The 27811-nt window shown below is 40.7% G+C and overlaps 1 protein-coding gene across 1 annotated transcript in view; it reads left to right on the top strand.

Moving 5' to 3' along the window:
• Positions 1-27811, top strand: part of MAGI2 (membrane associated guanylate kinase, WW and PDZ domain containing 2) — a 353905-nt gene that overhangs the window by 219463 nt on the left and 106631 nt on the right. The window contains exons 10-11 of the mRNA XM_007450095.1: positions 20825-21010; positions 22899-23052. Coding sequence (XP_007450157.1) covers positions 20825-21010; positions 22899-23052 — 340 coding nt within the window. The remainder of the gene's footprint in view (positions 1-20824; positions 21011-22898; positions 23053-27811) is intronic.

The following is a 27811-nucleotide window of genomic DNA, read 5'->3' as shown; positions in this document are numbered from 1 at the left end:
ACGCGGGCCTCACTGTTGTGGCCTCTCCCGTTGTGGAGCACAGGCTCCGGACGCGCAGCGGCTATGGCTCACGGGCCCAGCCGCTCTGTGGCATGTGGGATCTTCCCGGACCAGGGCTCGAACCCGTGTCCCCTGCATCGGCAGGCGGACTCTCTCAACCAGTGCGCCACCAGGAAAGCCCTATCTTTCATTCTTGAGACACTAAAACAAGCTATTACCCAAACATGTTTTCCAGATAAATGACTCGAATATATCAGGCTTGCCCGACTGCCACTGCCAAGGCTTAGTAGAGGTTCTAGATTAGCACTGTGCAGAAGAACTTTCTGCAATGATGGCGATGTTCTATTCTGCACTAAACAGTACTGTAGCCACTAGCCATGTGTGGTTATGGAGCACCGGAAACAAGGCTACTGTGGCTGAAGAACTAGATTTTTAATTGTCTTTCATTTCAGTTAATCTAAATAGCCGTGTGTGGCTAGTAACTACCATGTTGGACTGGACAGCTCTAGCGCATTGCAGTGGCCTTTAAGTGCCCTCCCTGCCTCAAGGCTTCTTCCCACCCTCATTCCCTTCAGTCGCCCTTCACACTGCTGCCAATGGTACTCTTTCTAAAACAAGTTTGATGATATTGCTTCCTGCCTGATCTCTTAGTGACTTCCTATTTGGCCTTCAAATAAACTCCAAGCCAGTAAGGCTTTTCATGATCTGTCCCTGTCACCTGCATCCCAGGCCTTCCTGTTTATGCTCATTGCACCCCTGCACCCACAATGCAGACCCACAGATCTGTGCCTCTGTGAATCACATCCCCTGTGACTGCGATGCCGTCCCCATCCTTGCCCACCTGGGAAAGTCCTGTTCAGCTTTTAAATGCAGACGAGGCAGCATTTCCTCCTCCTCCACTATCCCCTCCCACCTCCTTTCTCCTGCCTGCTCGACATTAGTTCTTTAACTTACCTCTGTTTATTTCCACCCCAAACCTTTTCTTTATCTCTCCCTGATTTTTTACTTTTCTCCCATTTTTTTTTAACATCTTTATTGGAGTATAATTGCGTTACAATGGTGTGTTAGTTTCTGCTTTATAACAAAATGAATCAGCTCTACGTATACGTGTATCCCCACATCTCCTCCCTCTTGCGTCTCCTTCCCTCCCACCCTCCCTATCCCACCCCTCTAGGTGGTCACAAACCACCGAGCTGATCTCCCTGTGCCACGCGGCTACTTCCGACTAGCTATCTATTTTACGTTTGGTAGTGTCAGTGCTACTCTATCACTTTGTCCCAGCGTACCCTTCCCCCTCCCCATGTCCTCAGGTCCATGCTCTAGTAGGTCTGTGTCTTTATTCCCATCTTACCCCTAGGTTCTTCATGACATGTTTTTTTTTCTTAGATTCCATATATATGTGTTAACATACGGTATTTGTCTTTCTCTTTCTGACTTACTTTACTCTGTATGACAGACTCTAGGTCCATCCACCTCACTACAAATAACTCAACTTCGTTTCCCTTTATGGCTGAGTATTATTCCATTGTATATATGTGCCACATCTTCTTTATCCATTCATCTGTCAGTGGACACTTAGGTTGCTTCCATGTCCTGGCTATTGTAAATAGTGCTGCAGTGAACATTGTGGTACATGACTCTTTTTGAATTATGGTTTTCTCAGGGTATATGCCAAGTAGTGGGATTGCTGGATCATATGGTAGTTCTATTTGTAGTTTTTTAAGGAACCTCCATACTGTTCTCCATAGTGGCTGTACCAATTCACATTCCCACCAGCAGTGCAAGAGTGTTCCCTTTTCTCCACACCCTCTCCAGCATTTATTGTTTCTAGATATTTTAATGATGGCCATTCTGACCAGTGTGAGATGATATCTCATTGTAGTGGGGTTTTTTTGTTTTTAGTTTTTTGTTTTTTGCAGTATGCGGTCCTCTCACTGTTTTGGCTTCTCCTGTTGCGGAGCACAGGCTCCGGGCGCACAGGCTAAGCAGCCATACCTCATGGGCCCAGCTGCTCCACAGCATGTGGTATCTTCCCGGACCAGGTCACGAACCCGTGTCCCGTGCATCGGCACGCGGACTCTCAACCACTGCGCCACCAGGGAAGCCCATCGTTGTAGTTTTGATTTGCATTTCTCGAACGATTAATGATGTTGAGCTTTCATGTGTTTGTTGGCAGTCTGTATATCTTCTTTGGAGAAATGTCTATTTAGGTCTTCTGCCCATTTTTGGATTGGGTTGTTTGTTTTTTTGTTGTTGAGCTGCATGAGCTGCTTGTAAATGTTGGAGATTAATCCTTTGTCATTTACTTCATTTGCAAATATTTTCTCCCATTCTGAGGGTTGTCTTTTGGTCTTGTTTATGGTTTCCTTTGCTGTGAAAAAGCTTTTAAGTTTCATTAGGTCCCATTTGTTTATTTTTGTTTTCATTTCCATTTCTCTAGGAGGTGGGTCAAAAAGGATCTTGCTGTGATTTATGTCATAGAGAGTTCTGCCTATGTTTTCCTCTAAGACTTTGATAGTGTCTGGCCTTACATTTAGGTCTTTAATCCATTTTGAGCTTATTTTTGTGTATGGTGTTAGGGAGTGATCTAATCTCATACTTTTACATATACCTGTCCAGTTTTCCCAGCACCATTTATTGAAGAGGCTGTCCTTTCTCCACTGTACATTCCTGCCTCCTTTATCAAAGATAAGGTGACCATATGTGCGTGGGTTTATCTCTGGGCTTTCTGTCCTGTTCCATTGATCTATCTTTTTGTGTTTGTGCCAGTACCATACTGTCTTGATTACTGTAGCTTTGTAGTATAGTCTGAAGTCAGGGAGCCTGATTCCTCCAGCTCCGTTTTTCATTCTCAAGATTGCTTTGGCTATTCAGGGTCTTTTGTGTTTCCATACAAATTGTGGAATTTTTTGATCTAGTGCTGTGAAAAATGCCAGTGGTAGTTTGATACGGATTGCATTGAATCTGTAGATGGCTTTGGGTGTAGAGTCATTTTCACAATGTTGATTCTTCCAATCCAAGGACACGGTATATCTCTCCATCTATTTGTATCATCTTTAATTTCTTTCATCAGTGTCTTATAATTTTATGCATACAGGTCTTTTGTCTCCTTAGGTAGGTTTACTCCTAGATATTTTATTCTTTTTGTTGCAGTGGTAAATGGATGTGTTTTCTTAATTTCACTTTCAGATTTTTTATCATTAGTGTATAGGAATTAGTGTATAGGAATGCCAGAGATTTCTGGGCATTAATTTTGTATCCTGCTACTTTACCAAATTCATTGATTAGCTCTAGTAGTTTTCTGGTAGCATCTTTAGGATTCTCTATGTATAGTATCATGTCATCTGCAAACAGTGACAGCTTTACTTCTTCTTTTCTGATTAGGATTCCTTTAATTTCTTTTTCTTCTCTGACTGCTGTGGCTAAAACTTCCAAAACTATGTTGAATAAGAGTGGCGAGAGTAGGCAACCTTGATCTTAGTGGAAATGGTTTCAGGTTTTCACCATTGAGGACGATGTTGGCTGTGGGTTTGTCATATATGGCCTTTATTATGTTGAGGAAAGTTCCCTCTATGTCTACTTTCTGCAGGGTTTTTGTCATAAATGGGTGTTGAATTTTATTGAAAGCTTTCTCTGCATCTATTGAGGTGATCATATGTTTTTTTCTCCTTCAGTTTGTTAACATGGTGTATCACGTTGATTGATTTGCTTATATTGAAGAATCCTTGCATTTCTGGAATATACCCCACTTGATCACGGTGTATGATCCTTTTAATGTGCTGTTGGATTCTGTTTGCTAGTATTTTGTTGAGGATTTTTGCATCTATGTTCATCAGTGATATTGGCCTGTAGTTTTCTTTCTTTGTGACGTCTTTGTCTGGTTTTGGTATCAGGGTGATGGTGGCCTCATAGAATGAGTTTGGGAGTGTTCCTCCCTCTGCTGTATTTTGGAAGAGTTTCAGAAGGATAGGTGTTAGCTCTTCTCGAAATGTTTGATAGAATTCACCTGTGAAGTCATCTGGTTCTGGGCTTTTGTTTGTTGGAAGATTTTTAATCATAGTTTCAATTTCAGTGCTTGTGATTGGTCTGTTCATATTTTCTATACCTTCCTGGTTCAGTCTCAGCAGGTTGTGCATTTCTAAGAAGTTGTCCATTTCTTCCAGGTTGTCCATTTTATTGGCATAGAGTTGCTTGTAGTAATCTCTCATGATCTTTTGTATTTCTGCAGTGTCAGTTGTTACTTCTCCTTTTTCATTTCTAATTCTGTTTTGAGTCTTCTCCCTTTTTTTCTTGATGAGTCTAGCTAATGGTTTATCAGTTTTGTTTATCTTCTCAAAGAACCAGCTTTTACTTTTATTGATCTTTGCTATCGTTTCCTTCATTTCTTTTTCATTTATTTCTGATCTGATTTTTATCATTTCTTTCCTTCTGCTAACTTTGGGGGTTTTTTTGTTCTTCTTTCTCTAATTGCTTTAGGTGCTTTAGGTGCAAGGTTAGGTTCTTTATTCGAGATGTTTCCTGTTTCTTAAGGTAGGATTGTATTGCTATAAACTTCCCTCTTAGAACTGCTTTTGCTGCATCCCATAGATTTGGGGTCGTCGTGTCTCCATTGTCCATTTGTTTCTAGGTATTTTTTGATGTCCTCTTTGATTTCTTCAGTGATCACTTCGTTATTAAGTAGTGTATTGTTTAGCCTCCATGTGTTTGTAGTTTTTACAGATCTTTTCTTGTAATTGATATCTAGTCTCATAGCGTTGAAGTCGGAAAAGATACTTGATACGATTTCAATTTTCTTAAATTTACCAAGGCTAGATTTGTGACCCAAGCTATGATCTATCCTGGAGAATGTTCCATGAGCACTTGAGTAAAATGTGTATTCTGTTGTTTTTGGATGGAATGTCCTATAAATATCAATTAAGTCCATCTTGTTTAATGTATCATTTAAAGCTTGTGTTTCCTTATTTATTTTCATTTTGGAGGATCTGTCCATTGGTGAAAGTGGGGTGTTAAAGTCCCCTACTATGATTGTGTTACTGTCGATTTCCCCTTTTATGGCTGTTAGTATTTGCCTTACGTATTGAGGTGCTCCTATGTTGGGTGCATAAATATTTACAATTGTTATATCTTCTTCTTGGATCAATCCCTTGATCATTATGTAGTATCCTTCTTTGTCTCTTATAATAGTCTTTATTTTAAAGTCTGTTTTGTCTCGTATGAGAATTGCTACTCCACCTTTCTTCTGATTTTCATTTGCATGGAATATCTTTTTCCATCCCCTCCCTTTCAGTCTGTATGTGTCCCTAGGTCTGAAGTGGGTCTCTTGTAGACAGCATATATACGGGTCTTGTTTGTCTCTTCATTCAGCCAGTCGGTGTCTTTTGGTGGGAGCATTTAATCCATTTACATTTAAGGTAATTATCAATATGTATGTTCCTATTCCCATTTACTTAATTGTTTTGGGTTTGTTATTGTAGGTCTTTACCCTCTCTTGTGTTTCTTGCCTAGAGAAGTTCCTTTAGCATTTGTTGTAAAGCTGGTTTGGTGGTGCTGAACTCTCTCAGCTTTGCTTGTCTACAAAGGTTTTAACTTCTCCATCAAATCTGAATGAGATCCTTGCTGGGTAGAGTAATCTTGGTTGTAGGTTTTTCTCCTTCATCACTTTAAATATGTCCTGCCACTCCCTGCTGGCTTGCAGAGTTTCTGCTGAAAGACCAGCTGTTAACCTTATGGGGATTCCCTTGTGTGTTATTTATTGCTTTCCCTTCCTGCTTTTAATATGTTTTCTTTGTATTTAATTTTTGATAGTTTGATTAATATGTGTCTTGGTGTGTTTGTCCTTGGATTTATCCTGTATGGGACTCTCTGTGCTTCCTGGACTTGATTAATTGTTTCCTTTCCCATATTAGGGAAGTTTTCAACTATAATCTCTTCAAATATTTTCTCAGTCCCTTTCTTTTTCTCTTCGTCTTCTAGGACCCCTATAATTCGAATGTTGGTGTGCTTAATGTTGTCCCAGAGGTCTCTGAGACTGTCCTCAGTTCTTTTCATTCTTTTTTCTTTATTCTGCTCTGCAGTAGTTATTTCCACTGTTTTATCTTCCAGGTCACTTAGCCATTCTTCTGCCTCAGTTATTCTGCTATTGACCCCTTCTAGAGTATTTTTAATTTCATTTATTCTGTTGTTCATCATTGCTTGTTTCTTCCTCTTTAGTTCTTCTAGGTCTTTGTTAAATGTTTCTTGCATTTTCTCTATTCTCTTTCCAAGATTTTGGATCATCTTTACTATCATTATTGTGAATTCTTTTTCAGGTAGACTGCCTATTTCCTCTTCATTTGTTAGGTCTGGTGGGTTTTTACCTTGCTCCTTCATCTGCTGTTTGTTTTTCTGTCTTTTCATTTTGCTTATCTCACTGTGTTTGGGGTCTCCTTTTTGCAGGATGCAGGTTCGTAGTTCCCATTGTTTTTGGTGTCTGTCCCCAGTGGCTAAGGTTGGTTCAGTGGATTGTGTAGGTTTCCTGGTGGAGGGGACTAGTGCCTGTGTTCTGGTGGATGAGGCTGGATCTTTTCTTTCTGGTGGGCATGTCCACGCCTGGTGGTGTGTTTTGGGGTGTCTGTAGCCTTATGATTTTAGGCAGCCTCTCTGCTAATGGATGTGGCTGTGTTCCTGTCTTGCTAGTTGTTTGGCATAGGGTGTCCAGCACTGTAGCTTGCTGGTTGTTGAGTGAAGCTGGATCTTGGCGTTGAGATGGAGATCTCTGGGAGATTTTCGCCATTTGGTATTACGTGGAGCTGGGAGGTCTCTTGCGGACCAGTGTCCTGAACCTGGCTGTCCCACCTCAGTGGCACAGCCCTGACGCCTGGCTGGAGCACCAAGAGCCTGTCCTCCACACGGCTCAGAATATAAGGGAGAAAAAAGAAAGAAAGAAAGAAAAAAAGAAAGAGGGGGTGGGAGGGAGGGAGGGCGAGAGAGAAATAAAGAAAGAAGAAATAAAGAAAAGGGATAAAGTAAAGTAAGATAAAGTTATTAAAATAAAAAATAATTATTAAGAAAAAAATTATTTTTAAGTAAAAAAAAAAAACAAAACAGGACGGTCACAACCCTAGGACAAATGGTGAAAGCAAAGCTATACAGACAAAATCTCACACAGAAGCATACACATACACCCTCACAAAAAGAGCAGAAGAGTAAAAAATATATCTTGCTCCCAAAGTCCACCTCCTCAATTTGGGATGATTCATTGTCTATTCAGGTATTCCCCAGATGCAGGGCACATCAAGTTGATTGTGGAGATTTAATCTGCTGCTCCTGAGGCTGCTGGGAGAGATTTCCCTTTTTCTTCTTTGTTCGCACAGCTCCCAGGGTTCAGTTTTGGATTTGACCCTGCCTCTGCGTGTAGGTCGCCGGAGGGTGGCTGTTCTTCGCTCAGACAGGACGGGGTTAAAGGAGCCGCTGATTCGGGGGCTGTGGCTCACTCAGGCCGGGGGGAGGGAGGGGCACGGAGTGCAGGGCGAGCCTGCGGCGGCAGAGGCCGGTGTGACATTGCACCAGGCTGAGCCGGGCTGTGCGTTCTCCCGGGGAAGTCGTCCCTGGATCTCGGGACCCTGGCACTGGCTGGCTGCACAGGCTCCCAGGAGGGACGGTGTGGACAGTGACCTGTGCTCGCACACAGGCTTCTTGGTGGCTGCACCAGCAGCCTTAGCGTCTCATGCCCGTCTCTGGAGCTCCTTTAAGCAGCGCTGTTAATCCCCTCTCCTTGCGCACCAGGAAACAAAGAGGCAAGAAAAGGTCTCTTGTCTCTTAGGTAACTCCAGACTTCTCCTGGACTCCCTCCCGGCTAGCCGTGGCGCACTAGGCCCTTCAGGCTGTGTTCACGCCGCCAACCTCAGTCCTCTCCCTGCGCTCCGATCAAAGCCCGAGCCTCAGCTCCCAGCCCCCGCCCACCCCGGCGGGTGAGCACACAAGCCTCTCAGGCTGGTGAGTGCCGGTCGGCACCGATCCTCTGTGCGGGAATCTCTCCACTTTGCCCTCCGCACCCCTGTTGCTGCGCTCTCCGTGGCTCTGAAGCTTTCCCCCTCCGCCACCCGCAGCCTCCACCTGCAAAGGGGCTTCTAGTGTGTGGAAACCTTTCCTCTTTCACAGCTCCCTCCCACTGGTGCAGGTCCTGGCCTTATTCTTTTGTTTCTGTTTATTCTTTTTTCTTTTGCCCTACCCAGGTACGTGGGGAGTTACTTGCCTTTTGGGAGGTCTGAGGTCTTCTGCCAGCATTCAGTAGGTGTTCTGTAGGAGTTGTTCCACGTGTAGATGTATTTCTGGTGTATCCGTGGGGAGGAAGGTGATCTCCGCGTCTTACTCTTCCGCTATCTTCTCCAAAACCTGCTCCCATTTTTAAGGTTTAATTATAGATAGTAAATGTTACCCTTTTTAGTCTATAGTCTGTGAGTTTTGACAAATGTGTTTGGTTTTGTAACTACTACCACAAGGAGGTCAAGCCCTCTGCCCACTCTCAGCCCAGGCAACCATGGATTTGTTCTCTGTTCTGTAGTTTTGCCTTTTCCCATATAAGTAGAATCACATAGTATGTAGCCACTTAGCATAATGCATTTCAGATTCATCCAGGTTGCTTCATGTGTCAATATCGGTTCCTTTTGAATTGCTGAATAGTATTCCATTGTGTGAATGTAGCAGAGTCTGCTTATCCATTCCCAGTTGAAGGATATTCTGATTGTTTCCTGTTTTGGGTGATTATGAATAAAGCAGCTATGAACCTCTTCATATAGGTTTTCGTGTGAAAATACGTTTTCATTTCACGTGGGTAAATATCTAGGGGTGGAATTGTTGGTTCATGTGGCACCACTTTCCAGCATGGCTGTTCCATTTGGTATTTCCCTGGGTGACGGCTCTAGATGTTCCCCATCCTCACTCACCAGTACTTGTTTTCAGGCTTTGTTGTTGTTTTTAAAATTTTAGCCATTCCAATAGGTATGTAGTCATTTCAAGTTATATTTCTTCCCTAAAGACTAATGATATTGAGTATCTTTTCATGTGCTCTTTTGCTGTCCTTATATCTGCTTTTTTACTTTTGGTCTCTTCCCTCTAGAATGTAATTGGTATTTCACTGTGGACAAAGAAACACATTTTGAGGTTCTTCAGCCTTTGTTTTTACATTTCTCATTCATTTATCATGGTAGAGTAATAAAAATCATTTTATGATGATGATCTCAAGTGAAGTTATTATGAAGACATATGTCTGCTTAGTAAAAATGAAAACACATATAGTGACTATGCTTCAAAGTACAAGGGGTTAGAGAAAATACATGTAACCAGAAAATTGTATGACATTAAAATGTGTAATATTTGGGTAAGAAAGATAAGAATAAGAAAGAAAAACGATCTGCAGCGATGGTCTCACTTTTCAAATAAGGAAACTCTGACGTGATTTATTTGTCCACTCAGAGGTCACACTGCAAGTTGTTTTCAAAATTAATATGTGACCAAGATCTTCTAGCTCCTGAACACTTTGCTTGAGGGCCTATTCATATTTAGTTTTATTCAGTCATGCAAAATTACATTATTTCAAGTTAAAACATGATATACCCTGTTGGTGGAACTTTGGCTTCTGTGGGAAACTGAGCAGCCAATAAATATTCATGTAATCTTCTGGATAACACATTGAAAAGGACAGCTGGCTCAGGAGGGATCATTTGCCTGGGTTAGTATCTGATTCTGTTTACATTAAGAAAATATTGCAAGAAGTTATTATCTACCCAAGGGCTTAGGGGAATACAATGAAAAAGCTGATATTGCACCTGATGGCTTTTGACATTTACCTATTGTAACAAGGAAACTGTGAAGATAGCCAAGTGACTTTTTACAAACACAATTCAGAAGCTATAAAAGGGAAAAAGGAGATGGCAGAGATAGAATACACTGCATCCGTAAAAATGAGAAACATGACTTGTCAGAAACACCTGCTTATAACTATCAACCATTTCTACTGGGCCTGCTGAAAAATTACTGAAAGCCAAGTACATTGATGGGTGTGTCTCAAAGGCAGTCGAGAGATATAGAGGAAATAAAGTGTGGTTTCATTGAACATTTTTAACCCAATACCTGGGCTTGATGAAATGTAATTTTATGACATTTTCTGAACTCTTGAAAGAAATCAGTTGTTCTGCAAGAGGGAGGAGATATGGGGATATGTGTATATGTATAACTGATTCACTTTGTTACACAGCAGAAACTAACACACCGTTGTAAATCAATTATACGCCAATAAAGATGTTAAAAAAACAAAAAGAAATCAGTTGTCTTTTATATTTTATCTCTCAGGGCTACAGGAGATAACAGGACTTTTAAAGTTTGGGTATATAAATTATTGACAATATTTTTTTTTCCAAACAGATTCCAAATCTCTGACTGGTTACCAAAATATTGATTGCAACAACTGACTTAAATTTACAAAAGATATTTTCAGTTTCTAATTAGTGATCTCATTAACCATGTGTTATCTCTTCCCATTTCTTAGAAACCAATAAAATGGTAGTAAATGAAGAAGAAAGGAATGAGCATGTGTGGGGAAGCTATTTTAAAGACAGAAAAGTGGCAACTCATTTTGTAGGGCAAAGGAAGCCAAAAAGAGAAATGGATAGCCCAGATCTGCTTATTTTTTTTTAGAAACTCACAGCAACTCAGAACTTTAAAAACTTGGGGGAGAATGGAACACAACAACCATGACCACCAGACATGAAATTTGTATTTTTAAAACAGAAAAACAAGCAAACAATAATGAAAGAATACTAGAAGAAATGGAACAAAAGAAAGCTTCAAAGATTGCTCACTTATATACTGTCAGCTACAAATTGGCATTTTCCATTGGCACTTGCCATCTACCTCTACAAGGATTAAATCATGTGCTGCTACAGCTGCTGACTTTCAACACCCCCTGAAAGGAGTTCAGGTGGGGAGCAGAAATGAGGCACTCTGTGCTCTGGGAAAAACTGGCAGAACAGGTCTTCAGATAGTTAGATATTTTCAGGAAAATATATTATGAGCCCAATTCTTGCATCTCCTTATATCTAGAGAAGCACTAAAATCCTTCACGGTGAGGTCTGGTCCTCGTGACTAGCAGTAACCTGCACAAGACTAGCAGAAACCTTCTGTAAAATATGTGTTTGATTGCATGTATTCCCCCTTCACCAAAATCACATATATACTGACCTTCCCCCCCTGCCTCTTTGGAGCAGTATCTCAGAGCTATCTGGGGTGCTGTCTCCTCGGCTGTAGTCCTCATTTTGCCCCAAATAAAACTTGCAACTCTCACATTGTGCATTTCCTTTAAGTGGACAATACATAGAGAGATAGAGGATATTACCATCATAAAATAAGCATAGAATGCTATAAAAAATATGAGTAAAGAAAGAATTCTTAGAAATTGAAAATATCTTGACTAAAATTTAAAATTCAACAGAAGGATTGAAAGGTAGAGTAAAGGAAATCTCACATGAAGTAGGACAAAAAGAAACAAAGTTTGAGAGAGGTGATCAGAAAATTAACAGATCAATCCAGGAAGCCAATATCTAACTAATAAGAGTTTCAGAAAGAGGGGGCAGTTTCAGAAAGAGACGGCAAAGATATAGTATAATAAAAGTTCCCCAAACCAAAACTAAAAGAAATGTCTCCATACTGAAAAGAACCACACCGAAATCCATCATTGCAAAACTTTAGAACACACACAAAAAACTTTAGAACACAAAAAAGGAAACGGAAAAATAAATATATACAAGGAAAAAGAATCCCGAGGAGTTCAGACCTCTCAGTGGCAACACTGGATGCTAGAAGACAATAGAACAATGCCAGCAAATTTCTGAGGAAAAACGATTCTTTCAATCTCGAACTTTATACAATCTAGAATTCTAAGCTAGAATTCTATCAAATGAAGAAGGAAAAATGATTTTTTAAACATTAAATACTGAACAATTACTTTCTCCCATACATGGTTTCTTAGGAAGATACTGTAGGATGTGCTTTAGAAAAATGAAAGAGTGAATCAAAAAAAGGTTCAGGGTTTACAGACTGTGCATTCCACCTTGGAGAACAATAGGAATTTCCTGGAGTAACACTAAGAGCAGACTTGAGGGCAGCTGACCCACCTCTGGGAGGGAGGTCTCCAGAAGGCTCAATTATGTAGATGACTTGAGCAGCTTTGGGGGATAAAATTAAGAATATAGAGATAGCATATTGTAGAAGTGGGGGCAGGGGGAGGGGGGCAGGGGAAAGATACAATCCACACAGTGATTCAGGGTGGGAAGGAAGGAAAGAAATGAATCACAAAACACTGCAGTGAATGATATTTACATGGTAAAACTGTAAACAATGATAACTGGTTTAACTAAAAATAGCGATAAAACTTATCCCAAATAAGGAGAGGAGGTGGGGTGCAGGGTGAGAGTGCTAAATCCTCTATCATAATAGGAAGTTAGTGTTTATTGACTCAAGTTGACAAATTGAGAAATAGGCATATAATATAATTTGAAATGTGAAGAAGAAAGTAGAAAGGATGAGATGGATTAGGGCAGGAGACTAAGGTTTTTCATTATAAGCATTTAGGTTGTCTTTTATTTTTTTAATTTGTGCGTATATTCCCTCAATTAAATTGTTTATGAGATTTCGAATCATTAGAAGATAGTACTATTATTCTGTTTACTTTGCCCCTTTTTACATCATGACATGAATTTTGAAATTTGTATACAATTCTCATTTTGTACAAAAATCCAGTATTTTCTAGCAATAATATGATAAGCCCTCTGTAATGAATTATAAATAAAAAGAACCTCTTAGTCAGGAACTAAATTTGTCATTATAAAATTCAGCAACTAACCCTTTGAAAGTTAGATTTGCATGTTTGGAATGGATGTATAGTACCACATCTCAACCCTGTGACTGTGTTTATTAAAAAGGAGCAAAACCACATATTTTTCTGTTGTGCAGAGAAGAAACCTTCATCATATTTTAATATCAGTAACTCTCTAAATTGTTTTTCTGTTGTTACTGAGTCATCTTGCTGTTTGGTTGTTTGTAAGCAAAACTTACTAAAGCCATACAGTTTTACTCACTAAAATTATTCACCTTCTACTCCATGACTGGAAAATCATGGGTTGCTGATTTAACTAAGTGATGGAAATATATATCCTTTTCAGGGTCTTTGAAGGGAAATGCAAAAAATGTTGACTAGAGTTGATATTTGACTTAGAGGGACAAATTTTCTATAGCAACTTTCAGACCAAAACAGAATGTCCCAGGTACCTAGAAATTAGCAAGGTAAAAGGTAACTTCTTAGGATATACAATAAAATGAGATGTATCTCTACAGAAGATAAAGGCTTAAATATCTAGAAATGGATCTGCTTTTCCATTCTCTTCCTCTCCAGCTCGACTTACCCACATGCATACCCTTCTGGCACCTATAGATTTGAGGAGCATGGCTATTCTGCAGTTTCATTAGTTCCTGCCACTCTCATGTCTAGACATTTTGTCAGATTATGAGGGAAGTAAATCATATGCAAAGAATACACAAACTCCTTGAAATGTAGTAGCATACATTAAAGTCTATTTAAAGAAAGATAAAGAAGGATATTTCCTTTGTAGATGCTCAGTAACGATTGACTTATAAGAATATTTTCACAACAGAATAAGAGAATTAAGGTAATTTTTAGGCCTCTTGAATCAACATGTGAAGAATCAAGGATCTTTAAGAATAGAAATAGCAGAAATTATTTGGACTACCTTACTTCTAGTCATGTGCATGGGAATGAGAAATGCAACCACCCCTGGAGAAAGAAATTGTTTTTGCTCCTTCCCCCGCGACCCTTTGTGATAATTTTTCTTGGTAACTCTACCATATTCTCCTTTACGTCTTCCATTGCAGACAGTAAAAGCAATGGAGTGATATGAAGAGGAAATATATTATGAATATAGCCACATAGGATCAATTATATAACTTTCAGGGCCCAGTGGAAGATGAAAACGTGACGTCCTTATTGAAAAATTGTTAAGAAGATCAGGATGGTGACAGCACACTATTAAACCCAACACAAGACCCTTTTGAGTGCAGAGCGCACAGGTCACACACACATGAAACTGGCCCTGTGTCTACAAGTCCACCAAATCTTTCCAAACAAAGAAACCATGCCAAGCCAACCTCATGTTCCAGGATAGGATAGTCAAGTAGTAGCTAATTACAGTTCCTAATACAATGAGATTTCTTTTGATTACCAGTTCATTTTCAGCAAAATAGTAGCATACGAAGTAAGATATGGCTGATGAGTGTCTCTTTCTCTCCAACTGTGTGGTTAATAACTTTTAAGATGGTGCTTTCTGCCGTTAGAAACATGAGTTTGACTGGCCTCCCAAATTGCCAGTGGTGAGGCTCTCTTTCCATTCTCCCATCTGACCATCTGCTTGTTACCAACTGCAGGAACTAAACTGTTCAACCACAAGAGAATGACTCATGGGTGCTGGAGGGGGGAAAGTGCACTTTTGGAATCTGCAGTCCTTAAAACACCAGCTGCTCGGTTTGGGATTACAACTCATTTGGCTATGAAATTCAGGGAAGACGTTTTCGTTTTCGGAAATCTGAATTTTACCGACTTCTAGAGGAAAACAAGTCATGCAGTCTGCTTTTTCTTCATTTTACCACAATTTTTTTAAAACACCAAATACTTGTTTTTCCTACATCTTCACCCCCTGACGACCAAGAAAATCTCTTTCAAAGGACACTGTGTCACACTCCAGGAAGGGACACCATCTAGCTAAATGTCACCATAGAACACTCTCATTCGGGACTTCTAGGAATGAAAGAGATGGAAAATAAGCAAGATTAATACTAGACTCGCAGACTTCCCTGGTGGCGCAGTGGTTAAGAGTCCACCTGCCAATGCAGGGGACATGGGTTCGAGCCCTGGTCCGGGAAGATCCCACATGCAGCAGAGCAACTAAGCCCTTGCACCACAACTACTGAGCCTGCGCTCTAGAACCCGCGAGCCACAGCTACTGGGCCCGCGCACCTAGAGCCCGTGCTCCACAACAAGAGAGGCCACCACAGTGAGAAGCCTGCGCACCACAACTAGAGAAAGCCTGCACACAGCAACGAAGACCCAATGCAGCCAAAAATAAATAAATAAACAAACAAAAATTTGCTTAAAAAATACTAGACTCGAGTTTCTGAAGGCAAAAAAAAAAAATCAGGATTCATCATCATTTATTAGACAGAAACACCCTGTGAGAATTACTCTTCTGTTTTTCTTATATATATAGAGGAGCTGGGCAAAGACCTCACATCTGGGATCTCAGATAGGGAAGCATAATGATGGGTTGTAGGAACGCCGTCTACAAAGCATCCTCTCCATGCATCTTCCTCCGTGGATTTGATAGCACCCCTTTACCACCGTGAGTTTTTCACTAAGGAAGCTGCAAATTAGCCTAGGGGCACTATGCTCTCTCTTCCCCAGAGTGATCTTCCTTTTTCTTACCACTCTCTGAGTCCACACCGGGACTCAATAGTTCACCCTACCTTTCTACTCTTATTGTATATTACCTCTACCACAGATTTGCCATTTGTGTTTTAGTTTAAATATTTTGTATGATTATCCCTCATCTCTGCAACTGGACTGGGAGTTTCTTGAGGGCCAATACCATGTATTTATTTTATTATTGTCTTCCCCACTGCACCTAGCATTGTGTCTGTTACTCAGAAGATGCTATGCAGCAATGTGTTGTTGATAGAATAATTGATTCTCCTGCCCCAACCCACAATTTTAAAACTCGGCAGTAAATAATCTTCACAGAGTATTTTAAGAAAACCAACTGGAATCATCCAATTAAAAAAAATTTTTCTTTTCATGCCAGGTCATAGATTCTAAACCCAAACTAACTTCTCTTGCCTCTTTAAGCTAATGACATGTTGTTTAACCTTCACAAATTAATGGAATTGTGAGCTAACGACAGTTTATGCTACGGATTGCCTTTGACGTGTTTATTTTTGTCATGTTCACTTCAGAAACTTCTCGCTTGTTGGTTTGACATGATTGATGCAGAATTCACTTTCCCCATCTAATGCTTTCCTCCATATACAACTCCACTTTGTGGGATCTGTTAACAAGGAGATAATTAAATGTAAATATGAGTCAGAGGCTCTTCCTTCTCTGAAATGAAATACATATAAGACAACAAGGAGATATGGGGGGAAAGGTGGGAGGGAGATCCACTACTCCCTTCCACCAGGGTGGTGCAGCTAAAAATTTCATGAATAATCCATCACCAAAAACTTCAGGAGGAAAACCCCAAAGAAAAAAAAAAAACCCTCCCACCTTCTTTATGACCCGAGATAGAACACAAGAGCTCATTGGTTGACCAATGGCTGAAGGAGCCTGGTTAGACCATAAATGGTCCCAGAAGAGAAACCAACAGCCAAAAGGAAGGATCGTTGCTTCCTGTAGTAGTTGTGGCTAAAGACCCAAAGAATCCAGGCCTTTAGAAGTAACTTAGAGAGCATCTGGTCCAACTGATTATGTCTGAATATTCCTACTAAAACAAGTGTTCTGTGTTGGGCAGTGCCAAAAGAGTCAATTTATCTGCAGGAAAATATACAACATATTGCAGTGTAAGTGCACAGTAGTGTTTTACCCAGAAATGAATAAAGAAAAAAAAAAAAAAGATGGGTTTCTTTTTCCAGAACTTATGTGATTTGCAATTAAAGGGAAATTTCTAACTGGTAATACATTGTCTCCTTCCCAAATGTCAGTATGTCCAAAGCCACATGACACTGCAACTTTTCCCAAATATCTGCGTATCCTAAGCACACTGTGTCAAGAAGCCTGATCCAGAGACTTGATTTATGTTGCTGCCCGACAGACGATGTCTGGAAGGCATGCTGTCTACATGGACTGTGCTCCGGCATTACCTTAGTCATCAATTCTAAGAGCATTAATGAGTACCATTCATCCCAATAATAGAAACCAAGGTCAGGGCCTCCTCCATGCTCTGTAATTCCATTAGCAATGCACAGAAAGCACTTAGGTCATAAGCTCTGTAGACCTCAGGATTGAGCAAACAGAGCTGCGTTTTGTTTTCGGAGAGAAGCTTCTCTGAGCACACCCCTTGTCAATGATTTGTTGTACAGCAGCATTTGATGTACTTACTCATGAAGGGGAAATGCTGGTAAAGGAAGGTGAGGCTGTCTTCAGCTGCCAAGAGTTTCAAATACTGTTTTTATTAAAGTAAATGCCAATAGAAAACAATTTGAATAAAACCATTTCAAGCACTTCAATGACTGGATGTACATTTCTACATTGTGTACTCATTCAGATATTATGTAAGCCACTCCATCATTCCATGGGTCTGCCACAGAATTTATTTTAGTTTTCATTCTTTTATCTTGGATTTTATTGATTTATTTTAGTTTTTATGCTACCTACCCTAATAAAGTGAAAATGGCATTGAAACTAAGCGTTATCACTATATGCAAATAATTCTGTTTAGAATGAAACTTTCATCTTGAAATCTCAAGCAGCATGCTTCCTAAGCTAAGTCTCATCAGTCAGTCCTTCACTCCTCATAATTCAAATTGCTTTCAACCTGCCACATATTAAAAAAGGAAGGAAGTAACCCCAAGATTTGAAGCCACAGGTGTGGGTTTGAATCCTGGCTTTGACTTTTTTTTTCCTCAACAGCTAAATAAACATGATTATTAAATTTTTACAGCTATTTCACATTGTAGCTGTAAGGAGTTAAAATAAGTTCCTAATACAGTCCCTGGATAGTAACAAATAATAGCTTAGTGTGTGTGTGTGTGTGTCTGTGTGTCTGTGTGTGTCTGTGTCTGTGTGTGTACGAAATCTTGTTTTGAAACATTTGGAGTTTCATGCCCAGTAAATTATAAATGATACACAGTAATGGAGGGGAGCAGAGGCATGAATAATTCAAAACAGCAAATCATCCATATATCATTTGCATGTGTTTTGAAATGTATGTTTTAATTTCATTTCAAATGTGAGTGTTTCTAATACCCAAAGAAATTACTTCAAAGGAACGACACTACGATGTGAAGTCCTCGCTAAATGGCATCTGAGGAGCTGTCCCGTTTCCCTGTTCTCTCCTCTCCGCTCCGCCCTCGTCTCCCCTCCCCTTCTCATGCCTTGCCTGTCAAAAGACAGCAGCCACAAAGAAACCACTTCAAGCAAAGCTCCTGCCTTTCACTCTCCCCTGAATCAGGGCCACTGGTGAAGCATGTACGATTCCCTCCTTAGAGGCAGCCTGCACTCACCAAATGAAAGCACTGGGCACTCAGGGAGCACTTGAGTGGAGGGAGGAGATGGTGAGGGCGAGAGAGGCAGCATGGGGCTCTGCTTAAGAGCAAAGGCTGTGGAATCTGACAGTCTGGGATTCTAAACCCCGGTCCGCCTATGTGACCTTGGGCAAATTGCAGACTGTTTCATGCCTCAGTTTTCTCCACTGTAAACATGCAATGATAATGCTATCAGGTATCTCATATGGCTTGTTAAAGATCAAATTGTATTTATTTTTTTTTCAAATTGTATTTATTTTAATGTAGTTATAATATTGTGTGTGTGTGTGTGTATAAGGCTCAATGTGGTTAATGCATCATATACAGAAGAGATCTGTATTATGCTGATTTCCCTTTGGATGATAAACTCTTACTTATAAGTTGGTGTTTTCCTGCAGAGACCTGCAACACCTTTTTTGTGAAAACTGAGAAAAGCAAACAGGATTCTTGACCTCATCTAGTGTCTGTATTTTCCACAAAACATATCTCTCTTTCCCATATGAAGCTGTTTTAGCTGTTACAGGTTTACCCCATGCAGACAGAATTCGAGCTGGTGCCTAGGTACAAACACACACACGTCAACAGTGATACCAGAAACACTTAAAAATAATCGTAATAAAAGGAATGAGTGAAAAGTTAATACTTAGCAATTCTTAATGCCAAGCACTGTTTTAGTCATTTTATGTATGGTAACTCATTTACTTCTCAGAACCATCCTTTGAGGTCAACTATATTATCATCCCAATTTTACTGTTGAAATACAGAAACTCAGAGAGGTCACGTAGTTGTTCAAAGGTCGGGATAGGTAACAATATACGCATTATGACCCAGGAGATCGTATCATTTATTGACTGTTCAGGACACTCTTGAACATGAAAGGGGGCAAAAACAGGAACAAAAGTTCACTCTAATTACGGGTGAAGGCCAAACAGCTTGCAACACCCATATCATGTTATGCAATTAGTAAATGAGTGAGTTCTTATTACATTTCTACTTGAACAATATATTGTCCTAAGACTGTCGAATGATCATTAGTATGCTTTAAGTAAGGTGTTCTTAATTAAAGCCATCCATGCTTGTGGTAAATAAAACTGTGTTTGAACTTGCAACATGATGACTTTCACTTCAGAGATGCAGGCTCAGCCAGTATTTTTATATGCTACCTGTAACCTTTCACAACAGAAATATGATCAAGGTATTGGTTCATTAACTCTCTGATTGTCCTTCCTTACCATGGCCATTAGCTGATGTTCTGCCTTTTACTGTAACACATACACAAGATTGAGAGTTTAAGGGACAGACATCCCTGGAGCATAATGAACGGTGGAGTGCGTCTTTGCCTCTTTATGCAGATGAAATCAGTCCCTGACTTCCACAGGGAGAGCAACAAGTCATTGACAGGCAATTTCCCCACTGGGGCTCCTGTCATGAAGGAAAAAAGGAATGGAAACAGCTTTCTATATGGTCAGCTTCTTGAGGGCACTTATAGGGACACTGTGCACTATTGATGCCCAACCCCAGGAATAGATAATCTGGTAGGAACTCAAACAATGACATTGAATACGAGTCAACCTGCTAGAAAATCTATATCCCCGAGAACCTGGCTCTCCCCACATATGTAAATGAATAATGAAAAAGAAAATGAATTTTCATTGTTTTAAAGAGACATATTTCATCAATTGTAACACATTTTTCATATTTTAATATTTCAGAAATTAGAGAGTCATTGTTTAATTGCCAGTGTTGTTTTTTTTTCCTACTTTTCTTTCTTGTTGTCCATAAAAGAAAGGTATATCTTAGCATCAGTGACATCTTAGATTTGATGAAATATATTATCTACCAGATATTAGCAAGATCTCAGCACCACTTGCATTGAATCAGAAAGAAGAGGTAATAGTTGAAAACTGCATCAACCTTTAAACTACAGCTTAGTAGATAAGTAGGAAGTTGGTCATAATTTCTTCACCAGCTGGGTAATTCCCATATAAGAATTTTTCTCCCTTTCTTGTTTTCTCCTCTCAGTAAAACAGAAAAGGGTAGATATTAAGTTCCCAGCATTTATTATATTTTTCTGAAGTGTATTGTTGTCCCCAGAGTATGAGCTCTTTGGGCACAGTGTTCTACGTCTGTGGTTCTCAATTAGCTTCTTGAAAATCCATTGTCCTCCCCTCCTACATGAACATTCTGATTTGCAAGGTCTAGGATAAGACCCAAAGAGCTGTATTTTTAATCCTAGGGTGATTATGATGGTCCGTGTGTTTGGAATTAGCCCGTCACTGCGAAGGACTTGAATTTAGAGACTCCGGTGTCAGTAGTATGCACAGAGCTATATTTGATAGGGATGATTGTAATCTCAAGAGGCAAATACACTGACAAAAGGAAGAATTCTGATATTGCATTGTTTCCTATGCGGCTGATACTCAAAGGTAAAACATGTACTGGTCATGCCCCTGGTAACCTATTTCTGTTGGGGATGTTTTTGTAGCTGTGCCACATAAAATTGGACGCATCATTGATGGGAGTCCCGCAGATCGCTGTGCAAAACTAAAAGTGGGAGACCGGATCTTAGCAGTGAACGGCCAGTCTATCATCAACATGCCTCACGCTGACATCGTGAAGCTCATCAAGGATGCAGGTCTTAGTGTCACCCTTCGCATCATTCCTCAGGAGGGTGAGTGCCTGCACTGGGGTCGTGGAGCCCACCTGGCTGCGGTCAGGGTGTCAGAACATCAGAAGTTGTTCTTTCCGTTTTTGCAAAAATTAATACTCTGTTGCAACCCATATCCTGTTTACTCAATACCAGTTTCATTCAAAGATCAAGCTATACGGTGTTGTAGATAACTGGTGTGAATCCCAAGGCACTGGCTTATTCAGTCTTTCCCTTTGGTCCTGGGAGTACTGTTTTTACGGTTATATTAAGCCAGAACCCATTCAACAGAGATGATAAAGTTACAAATCTGGCGGAAAAAAAATATTCATGTTAGCAGTTAAGCTCTGGAGGATTCTTCAAAGTCAGATCGATTTTGAAAAGCTTGAGGAAGTTGTGGTATAAAGAGAGCTCATTTAGGAAATGTTGCATCTGATAAGAATTTTAAATTCCCACTTAGCCTTTTGGATTTCTCTGTACAAGGACTCCCTGCTGAGGCTTGAGGAGTAGTGAGCATTACAACTCACAGCCATGCCTTAAGGGGCCACGGAATTCTCTGAGCACCGATTCGCCATCACTTCACTATTTCCAGACACAGTGGGTTCATTACTAGCTGCTGGCTCATTAATGACATTTGGGAATTCAGCCTCTGGTGCTCGCTGGTGAGTGGACCACAGTGCCCACATGGAAAAGGATGGACTCACTCACCTCTGTCCCTTCTGGTTTACTCGGCCTCCTCCTTTCCTCTGGGGACTATCAAGCAGGCATCAACAGCCGCCTGACTATGAATATAAAACAGTGATTCTCAGTGGAGGTGATTTTGTCTCCCCAAGGGGCATTTGGCAATGCCTGGAGACATTTTTGGTTGTCATGATTGGGCCGGGGGTGCTACTGGTGTCTAATGGATAGAAGACAAGGATGCTGCTCTGTAAACATCCTACAGAGCCTAGGACCACCCACCACAGCAGAAATTATCTGGCCCCAAGTGTCCGTAGTGCCAAGGTTGAGAAACCCTGATACAAGTGGAGAAGAAATTTTAAAATTTAGGGTGAGAGCAAAGAAAGGGGAGAGTGATTTATAAGGGAATGCTAATAGTTCACTTCTTTTTTTGTCACCCAGCCAAAAAAAAAAGACCATTTTTAACTTGTTATCTGCAGGCAACATTATGTATAAAATATTCAACAGAAGTTAACTCTAACCAAAATTGGTCACAAAAGACTTGCTTCTCCCTTTTCCCAGTATGAAATATGTCTGTCCTGCTCTTATTCCAACATGGAGAGATAACTTCAGTTGAAAATTTGATGCTAAACAAGAAAGACCAAGAAGCACTTTTAACAGAGAACAACTTATGAACCTTCCTCTGTCCAGTGTTCATTTCTCTTTCCGGAGAACCATGGAGTACAGAGGGTTATTGGGCAATAAGACTAACAAGGAACTGAAGAAAGGATTGTGAAAAGCACTTACTTTTTTTATGGTTAATTCCTTATCCAAACTTTGGAATACTGGTAGGACTTCTCATTACAACCAAAAAGTAGTGGCTAAAACACTTTTCTTGCAGCAAGTAATGCTGGAACAAATAGAATATATTTTAGAGCTTACTCCTTTGAATTATTTTTCATCGTTTTAATAAGTTTTTCTTGGTAATCTTTTCTTCTGACAAAATGACGAGAGATTGTGTTCATAACCTTGTTCAGCAACCTCATGATTACTAATTATTAGAATACTATTAGAATACTAATTCCGGGAGCGGCCTTAGAACTTGCCAAGTCTATGCTGCTGTCTTAAAGCCTAACAGAGACTAGAACCAAAGCCCTGAGTCATGTGAGGAGGCAGAGGAATCAACTCTGGCCACCTGTTGCGCTTTATCAAATGCCATCCTGACTGCATTTGCCTCTTTGGTTTCCCACCGCAGAGCTCAACAGCCCGGCCTCGGCGCCCAGCTCTGAGAAGCACAGCCCACTGGCCCAGCAGCACAGCCCGCTGGCCCAGCCCAGCCCGGCCACCCCCAACAGTCCTGTCGCCCAGCCAGCTCCTCAGCCGCTTCAGCTGCAGGGACATGAAAACAGGTAAAGTCTCCTCTGGCTTTTCTGCTGCTGAGTAGTGAGGGATGTGGGGGGAGAGAGAGTTTGGTACAGGACAGGTCCCGGGCAGGAGAGAGATTTGCATAACGTAGAAATCACCGTGTGCACCTTTGTGTGATTTTGAGATTGTATGTATGTTGTAAACGTAGTTTCATTAGCAAATACAGGTGTCTATCCTTCACAGTAAGAGAAGCTTTCCTGAGAAAATGATGCATCATTGCAGATGAGTAGGTTTAACTAGCTGAAGAGCACATTAAGGAGGGTCCAGACAGAGTCACGTATACAATATACAGTATCATAGACAAAGGCCCTTTGGCAGGCCGGAGTAGGCAAGCACGAAGGAGGGAAATAAGGCCAGTGTGGTGGGGGCAGAGGGGCAGCAGCATGGTTTGAGATGAAGCCAATGAGGCTGGCTGGTGAGGAAATGCCCTAAAGGGTCTCATAGGTTTGTTAAAGTTTCTTTTGTTTTTTTTGTTTTTTTTTGCGGTACGCGGGTCTCACTGTTGTGGCCTCTCCTGTTGTGGAGCACAGGCTCCGGACGCACAGGCTCACTGGCCATGACTCACGGGCCCAGCTGCTCCGCAGCATGTGGGATCCTCCCGGACCGGGGCACGAACCCGTGTCCCCTGCACCGGCAGGTGGACTCTCAACCACTGCGCCACCAGGGAAGCCCTTGTTAAAGATTTTGATCTTTATCGTACATGTTGTGAGAGGTCATTGGAGGGTTTTAAGCTGAGGACTGACATCCTTGGAGTAGCTTTTTAAGATCTCTCAGTTGGCCCCATAGAGAGCACACTGGGGCCATTCAGAATGAATGAAGTTAGAAGTGGCCGCCATGTCCACCGAGCCATGCACATGATGGCTCGGAGAATAACGGCGGTGTGGAGGTGGGAAACGTTGAAGGATTTGTGAGCATGAATGTAAGTTAGTATTTTTACTGCATTTTACCTTATATCCACCTGCCCACGGTCTAATGAGATTCTTCCATTTCACATCACGAACTAATGTGATCAGGCCCTGTGAACTTGCAGAATAAAAGGCTGCCATAGGAAAACAACACTGTCTTCTTATTGAGACGTGTGTGTAACGGGAAGCCTGGGTTAGGTTGCACCATTAAAGAAAGAGATGAAGACATGTTCCCGTGTTGGTTTTGCCCTTTCAAAGGAGAAAATTAGAACAACCCACGGTAACATCTCTGATAACAAAACCGTCACTGGTCCTTTCTGTGATTCTAACGTTTTCTGAACATCTGCTACCCATCTCCTGCCCCTCCTGTTGGTGAAGATGAAGTGAGACCCAGTTTTTGAGTCCCAGAACTTTCTAGGTTTACCACTCACAATATTGCAAAGCCAATACTTGCCCTGTGCCAGAAGTGTTCTTTCCATGAAGCCCTGTTTTATTCTGATTTCTCCCATATGCTTTCATAGAAAAATAAATATCTATTGTCCTCAGCTGTTTATGGTTTTAATATAGTCCAGGGAAGAAAAAAGACTAAGCCCCATAAGGTAAATGATACAGAGGCAAGAATTTGACAGTTCAGAAGAGGAGTATGTTCTGGGTGCCTCAGTAATAAGCCCCAGATGCGTTTGCTTTCACCATGTGTGGTTTGGACACATTGCACTGGCTTTCCCCGGGATTCACTTTAGATTTAGGAGGAAGGACCTGAGTGTTCCAGCAGTCCCCAAGCCAGCTTCAGATGCTTCCTCTTGGCTCTGCCACTGTCAAATTAAACCTCCCAGCCCCAATTGCGTCTTCCCTTTCCAGAGTTAAGCTTTCCTGAAATTGGACTCTTGCTTCTGGCCTGCGGGTGGGTAATCTCATCCCTAGTGTGTTATAGTTCAGTGGGGAGAATGACAAATGGGCAAGGCCACTATCCTGTCCCCATAGGCTACTAGTTACAACCGGGGACTCGGCCGCGGTCAAAGAAGCAACAGCCTTTGGATGGTTTTATTTTTGTTTTTGTTTTTGTCTTTGTTTTTGTTTTGCCTGACTGTGGGATAAAATATTTCCTGACTCTGGGATTAACAGATTGACCTGGTCCAAATTTTTCTAAATTACCAACAGATTTACCCAGAGTTCTTAGCTCTTTTTGCTTCAGTAATATTAAATCCCTGCAAAGTGCCCACTCCTGTTCTAGGGTCCTTTCCTGCCACTGAGGTTTCCTGGCTTAGCTGTTTGATTGTTAGTAGGTGGCTCTTTTCCAAATGAATGAAGAGATTCCATAATCTTACAGATACTAGAACCGTTTTTCTAGCTGCATTTAGAAAGGGTCATGGTATCAGAGAGAAACTCTTTGCCTTTTTCTAGATCAGGCTACAGATGTCTCCAAGACAGCTTGTATGCCAGGCACACAGTATGAATTTCCTATTAATTCATTTGTACAAGAAGTGCCCACCTACGTGTCAAATTGAGCCAGTTTCCATGTTAAAGTGGGATAAAATAAAGTGACAATCTGCTCGCAAATTTTTATCTTATGAGTTAGGAGAAGTGAATATTTTATCCTGTCTTATTTACTCTTGAATTGGCTTCCTCCTGACACTCTGCACAGCTCTACTCGTTTCTCTGTCTCGTAACATCCTTTTGGTGTGTGCTCAGGAAACAAAATAATTTTAATATGAACATAAGCAAAACCCTGTTCAAGGAGAAGCATTTTTTGAAAACAACAAACAGCCCTTGTGTAATATATTCAGAAACTAAGTATAAATAGCAGAGATCACCTTCCCAGCAAAGGCAATCATTATTTACTTCTTTTAAATAGCAAGATTAGTGGAAAGCATTGGAAATTGACTTCTTTCATAGACTTTGTGCACTAAATGCTGCAGGCTGGAAGCAATTCTTGAAAGGCCCACATGAGGGAAAAGCCCACTGTAAGATCCCCTACCACATGGGCAGCATTTTTGGTTCTGGAACTTATTCATACCATAAAATTCTGCTAGAATTTACCATTAGCAATCTGGTTTTATCATCTCTAAAGTCTCTTTAATAGTGGAATTAATAGCTACGAAGAGTTATACTGATATACAACCTACGAACCTTTCATAAGTAAAGGACTTTTAAGAGGCTGTTTTTAATGATCCTGAGTTCTTAAAATAGTGTTTCACAAATTCAGAGTAACAACTTTTGCCCTAACTAGTGTATCATTCACTTAAAAGTTAACAACACTCATAAAAATTAAGTATATTTGGGCTTCCCTGGTGGCGCAGTGGTTGAGAGTCCGCCTGCCGATTCAGGGGACACGGGTTCGTGCCCCGGTCCGGGAAGATCCCACATGCCGTGGAGCGGCTGGGCCCGTGAGCCATGGCCGCTGAGCCTGCGTGTCCGGAGCCTGTGCTCCGCAACGGGAGAGGCCGCAGCAGTGAGAGGCCTGTGTACCGCAAAAAAAAAAAAAAAAAAAAAAAAAAAAAAAAATTAAGTATATTTTCCTTATTAAAGAATTCTTCAACATAAAATCCTCCACGTGGCACTGTTGAATGAAATGGGAATGCTCAGAGGCAGGCTTGGATGGCTGCTGTTTCCTGTTTCTAAGGCTCTTGGGAGACTCTTAACATCTCACCCTCTTCTGCTATACCTCATGACACATCTGATTGGAAACGAAGCTCGTAATGGATATTCCATACCAATACCACAGAGATAATGACAATAAAGTGACCGTGCTATAACTTAAAACAATGTGACATCTAAACCACCAAGCACACGATTTCTAAAAAGGAACCGATACACACCAACAAATGTCACCCAGTCCAATTCCTTTTGTTTAATTCATGCGTTTGCCTAGTTAAGCATCGTATTCAAAGCGTATTTTAAATAATTCTATTCTCAGAACGCACACTCTCAGTAGGTGAGTGGGCAGCTTGCTGAGGTATGAAGCAAAGCCTAAATTATGCATCTCACAAAAGGAATGTGTCACTTCTGCAAGTTAAGTAACAAATGGGAACTACTCAAAGCGTTATTAAAATAACTGCATTTCTAACCCCCTTTCAAAACCCCGAATAAACACATCTATTGCCATACACTATCAGTGTGTGAATGTGTTTTTCTAATCGACCTGTATCCCTAAGTAGCTCATTATATGGAGTGTCGTCATGGCAACAGGCAATGAACTACAGAGTTAAGTGGCCTCTATATTATGGTGATAATTTTTTCAGTTTATCTTATTAATGATCCCATAATTGTAGGTATTGGCTACTTTAACCCTTTTTTGGCCCTGGAAGACCCTCAATTTAGAGCAATTTGGATTCACAAAACAGAACTAAACAATTAGTTTTGGCCTCTGTATTTATTAATAACTAGAAACAAGAAATAATATCTAGAAACAAGAATAAGACAAGTGTTAGACGTAAACACTTTTGCTTTTCCTTCTGTCTAATGACCATGATGGTATCTGATACTAAGCCCGAGAGTTATGGTCTAGTATTTAAACCTCTGTGTGATATGTTTCTCCTTTTAGCAATGACCCAGTGACTTTCTGCTTGATTTGTAGTTGGTGATTATACCTTACTTTCACTCCTTTAACCTCTGTATGATATTCAAAAAGCCCCAAGCTAACAGGTTAAAACAGCCTTTAGTTAGATATTCATAGAGTATTTAGAGATCACTTCAATCATGTTTTCATGAAGTAACGGATGCTGTGTGTGTGTCAGAGAGAGAGAGAGAGAAAAGTTGAAACCGTGGGTTTACTGATATTAAGACAGACTGTTGTTTGGGGATGTACAGTGAAGTGTGTGAGTCCCTAGATTTGCTGCAG

This window comes from Lipotes vexillifer, unplaced genomic scaffold, assembly GCF_000442215.2.
Source record: "Lipotes vexillifer unplaced genomic scaffold, Lipotes_vexillifer_v1.1 scaffold712, whole genome shotgun sequence".
Lineage (NCBI taxonomy): Eukaryota > Metazoa > Chordata > Mammalia > Artiodactyla > Lipotidae > Lipotes > Lipotes vexillifer.
This window is presented reverse-complemented; position numbering and strand designations above follow the sequence as displayed.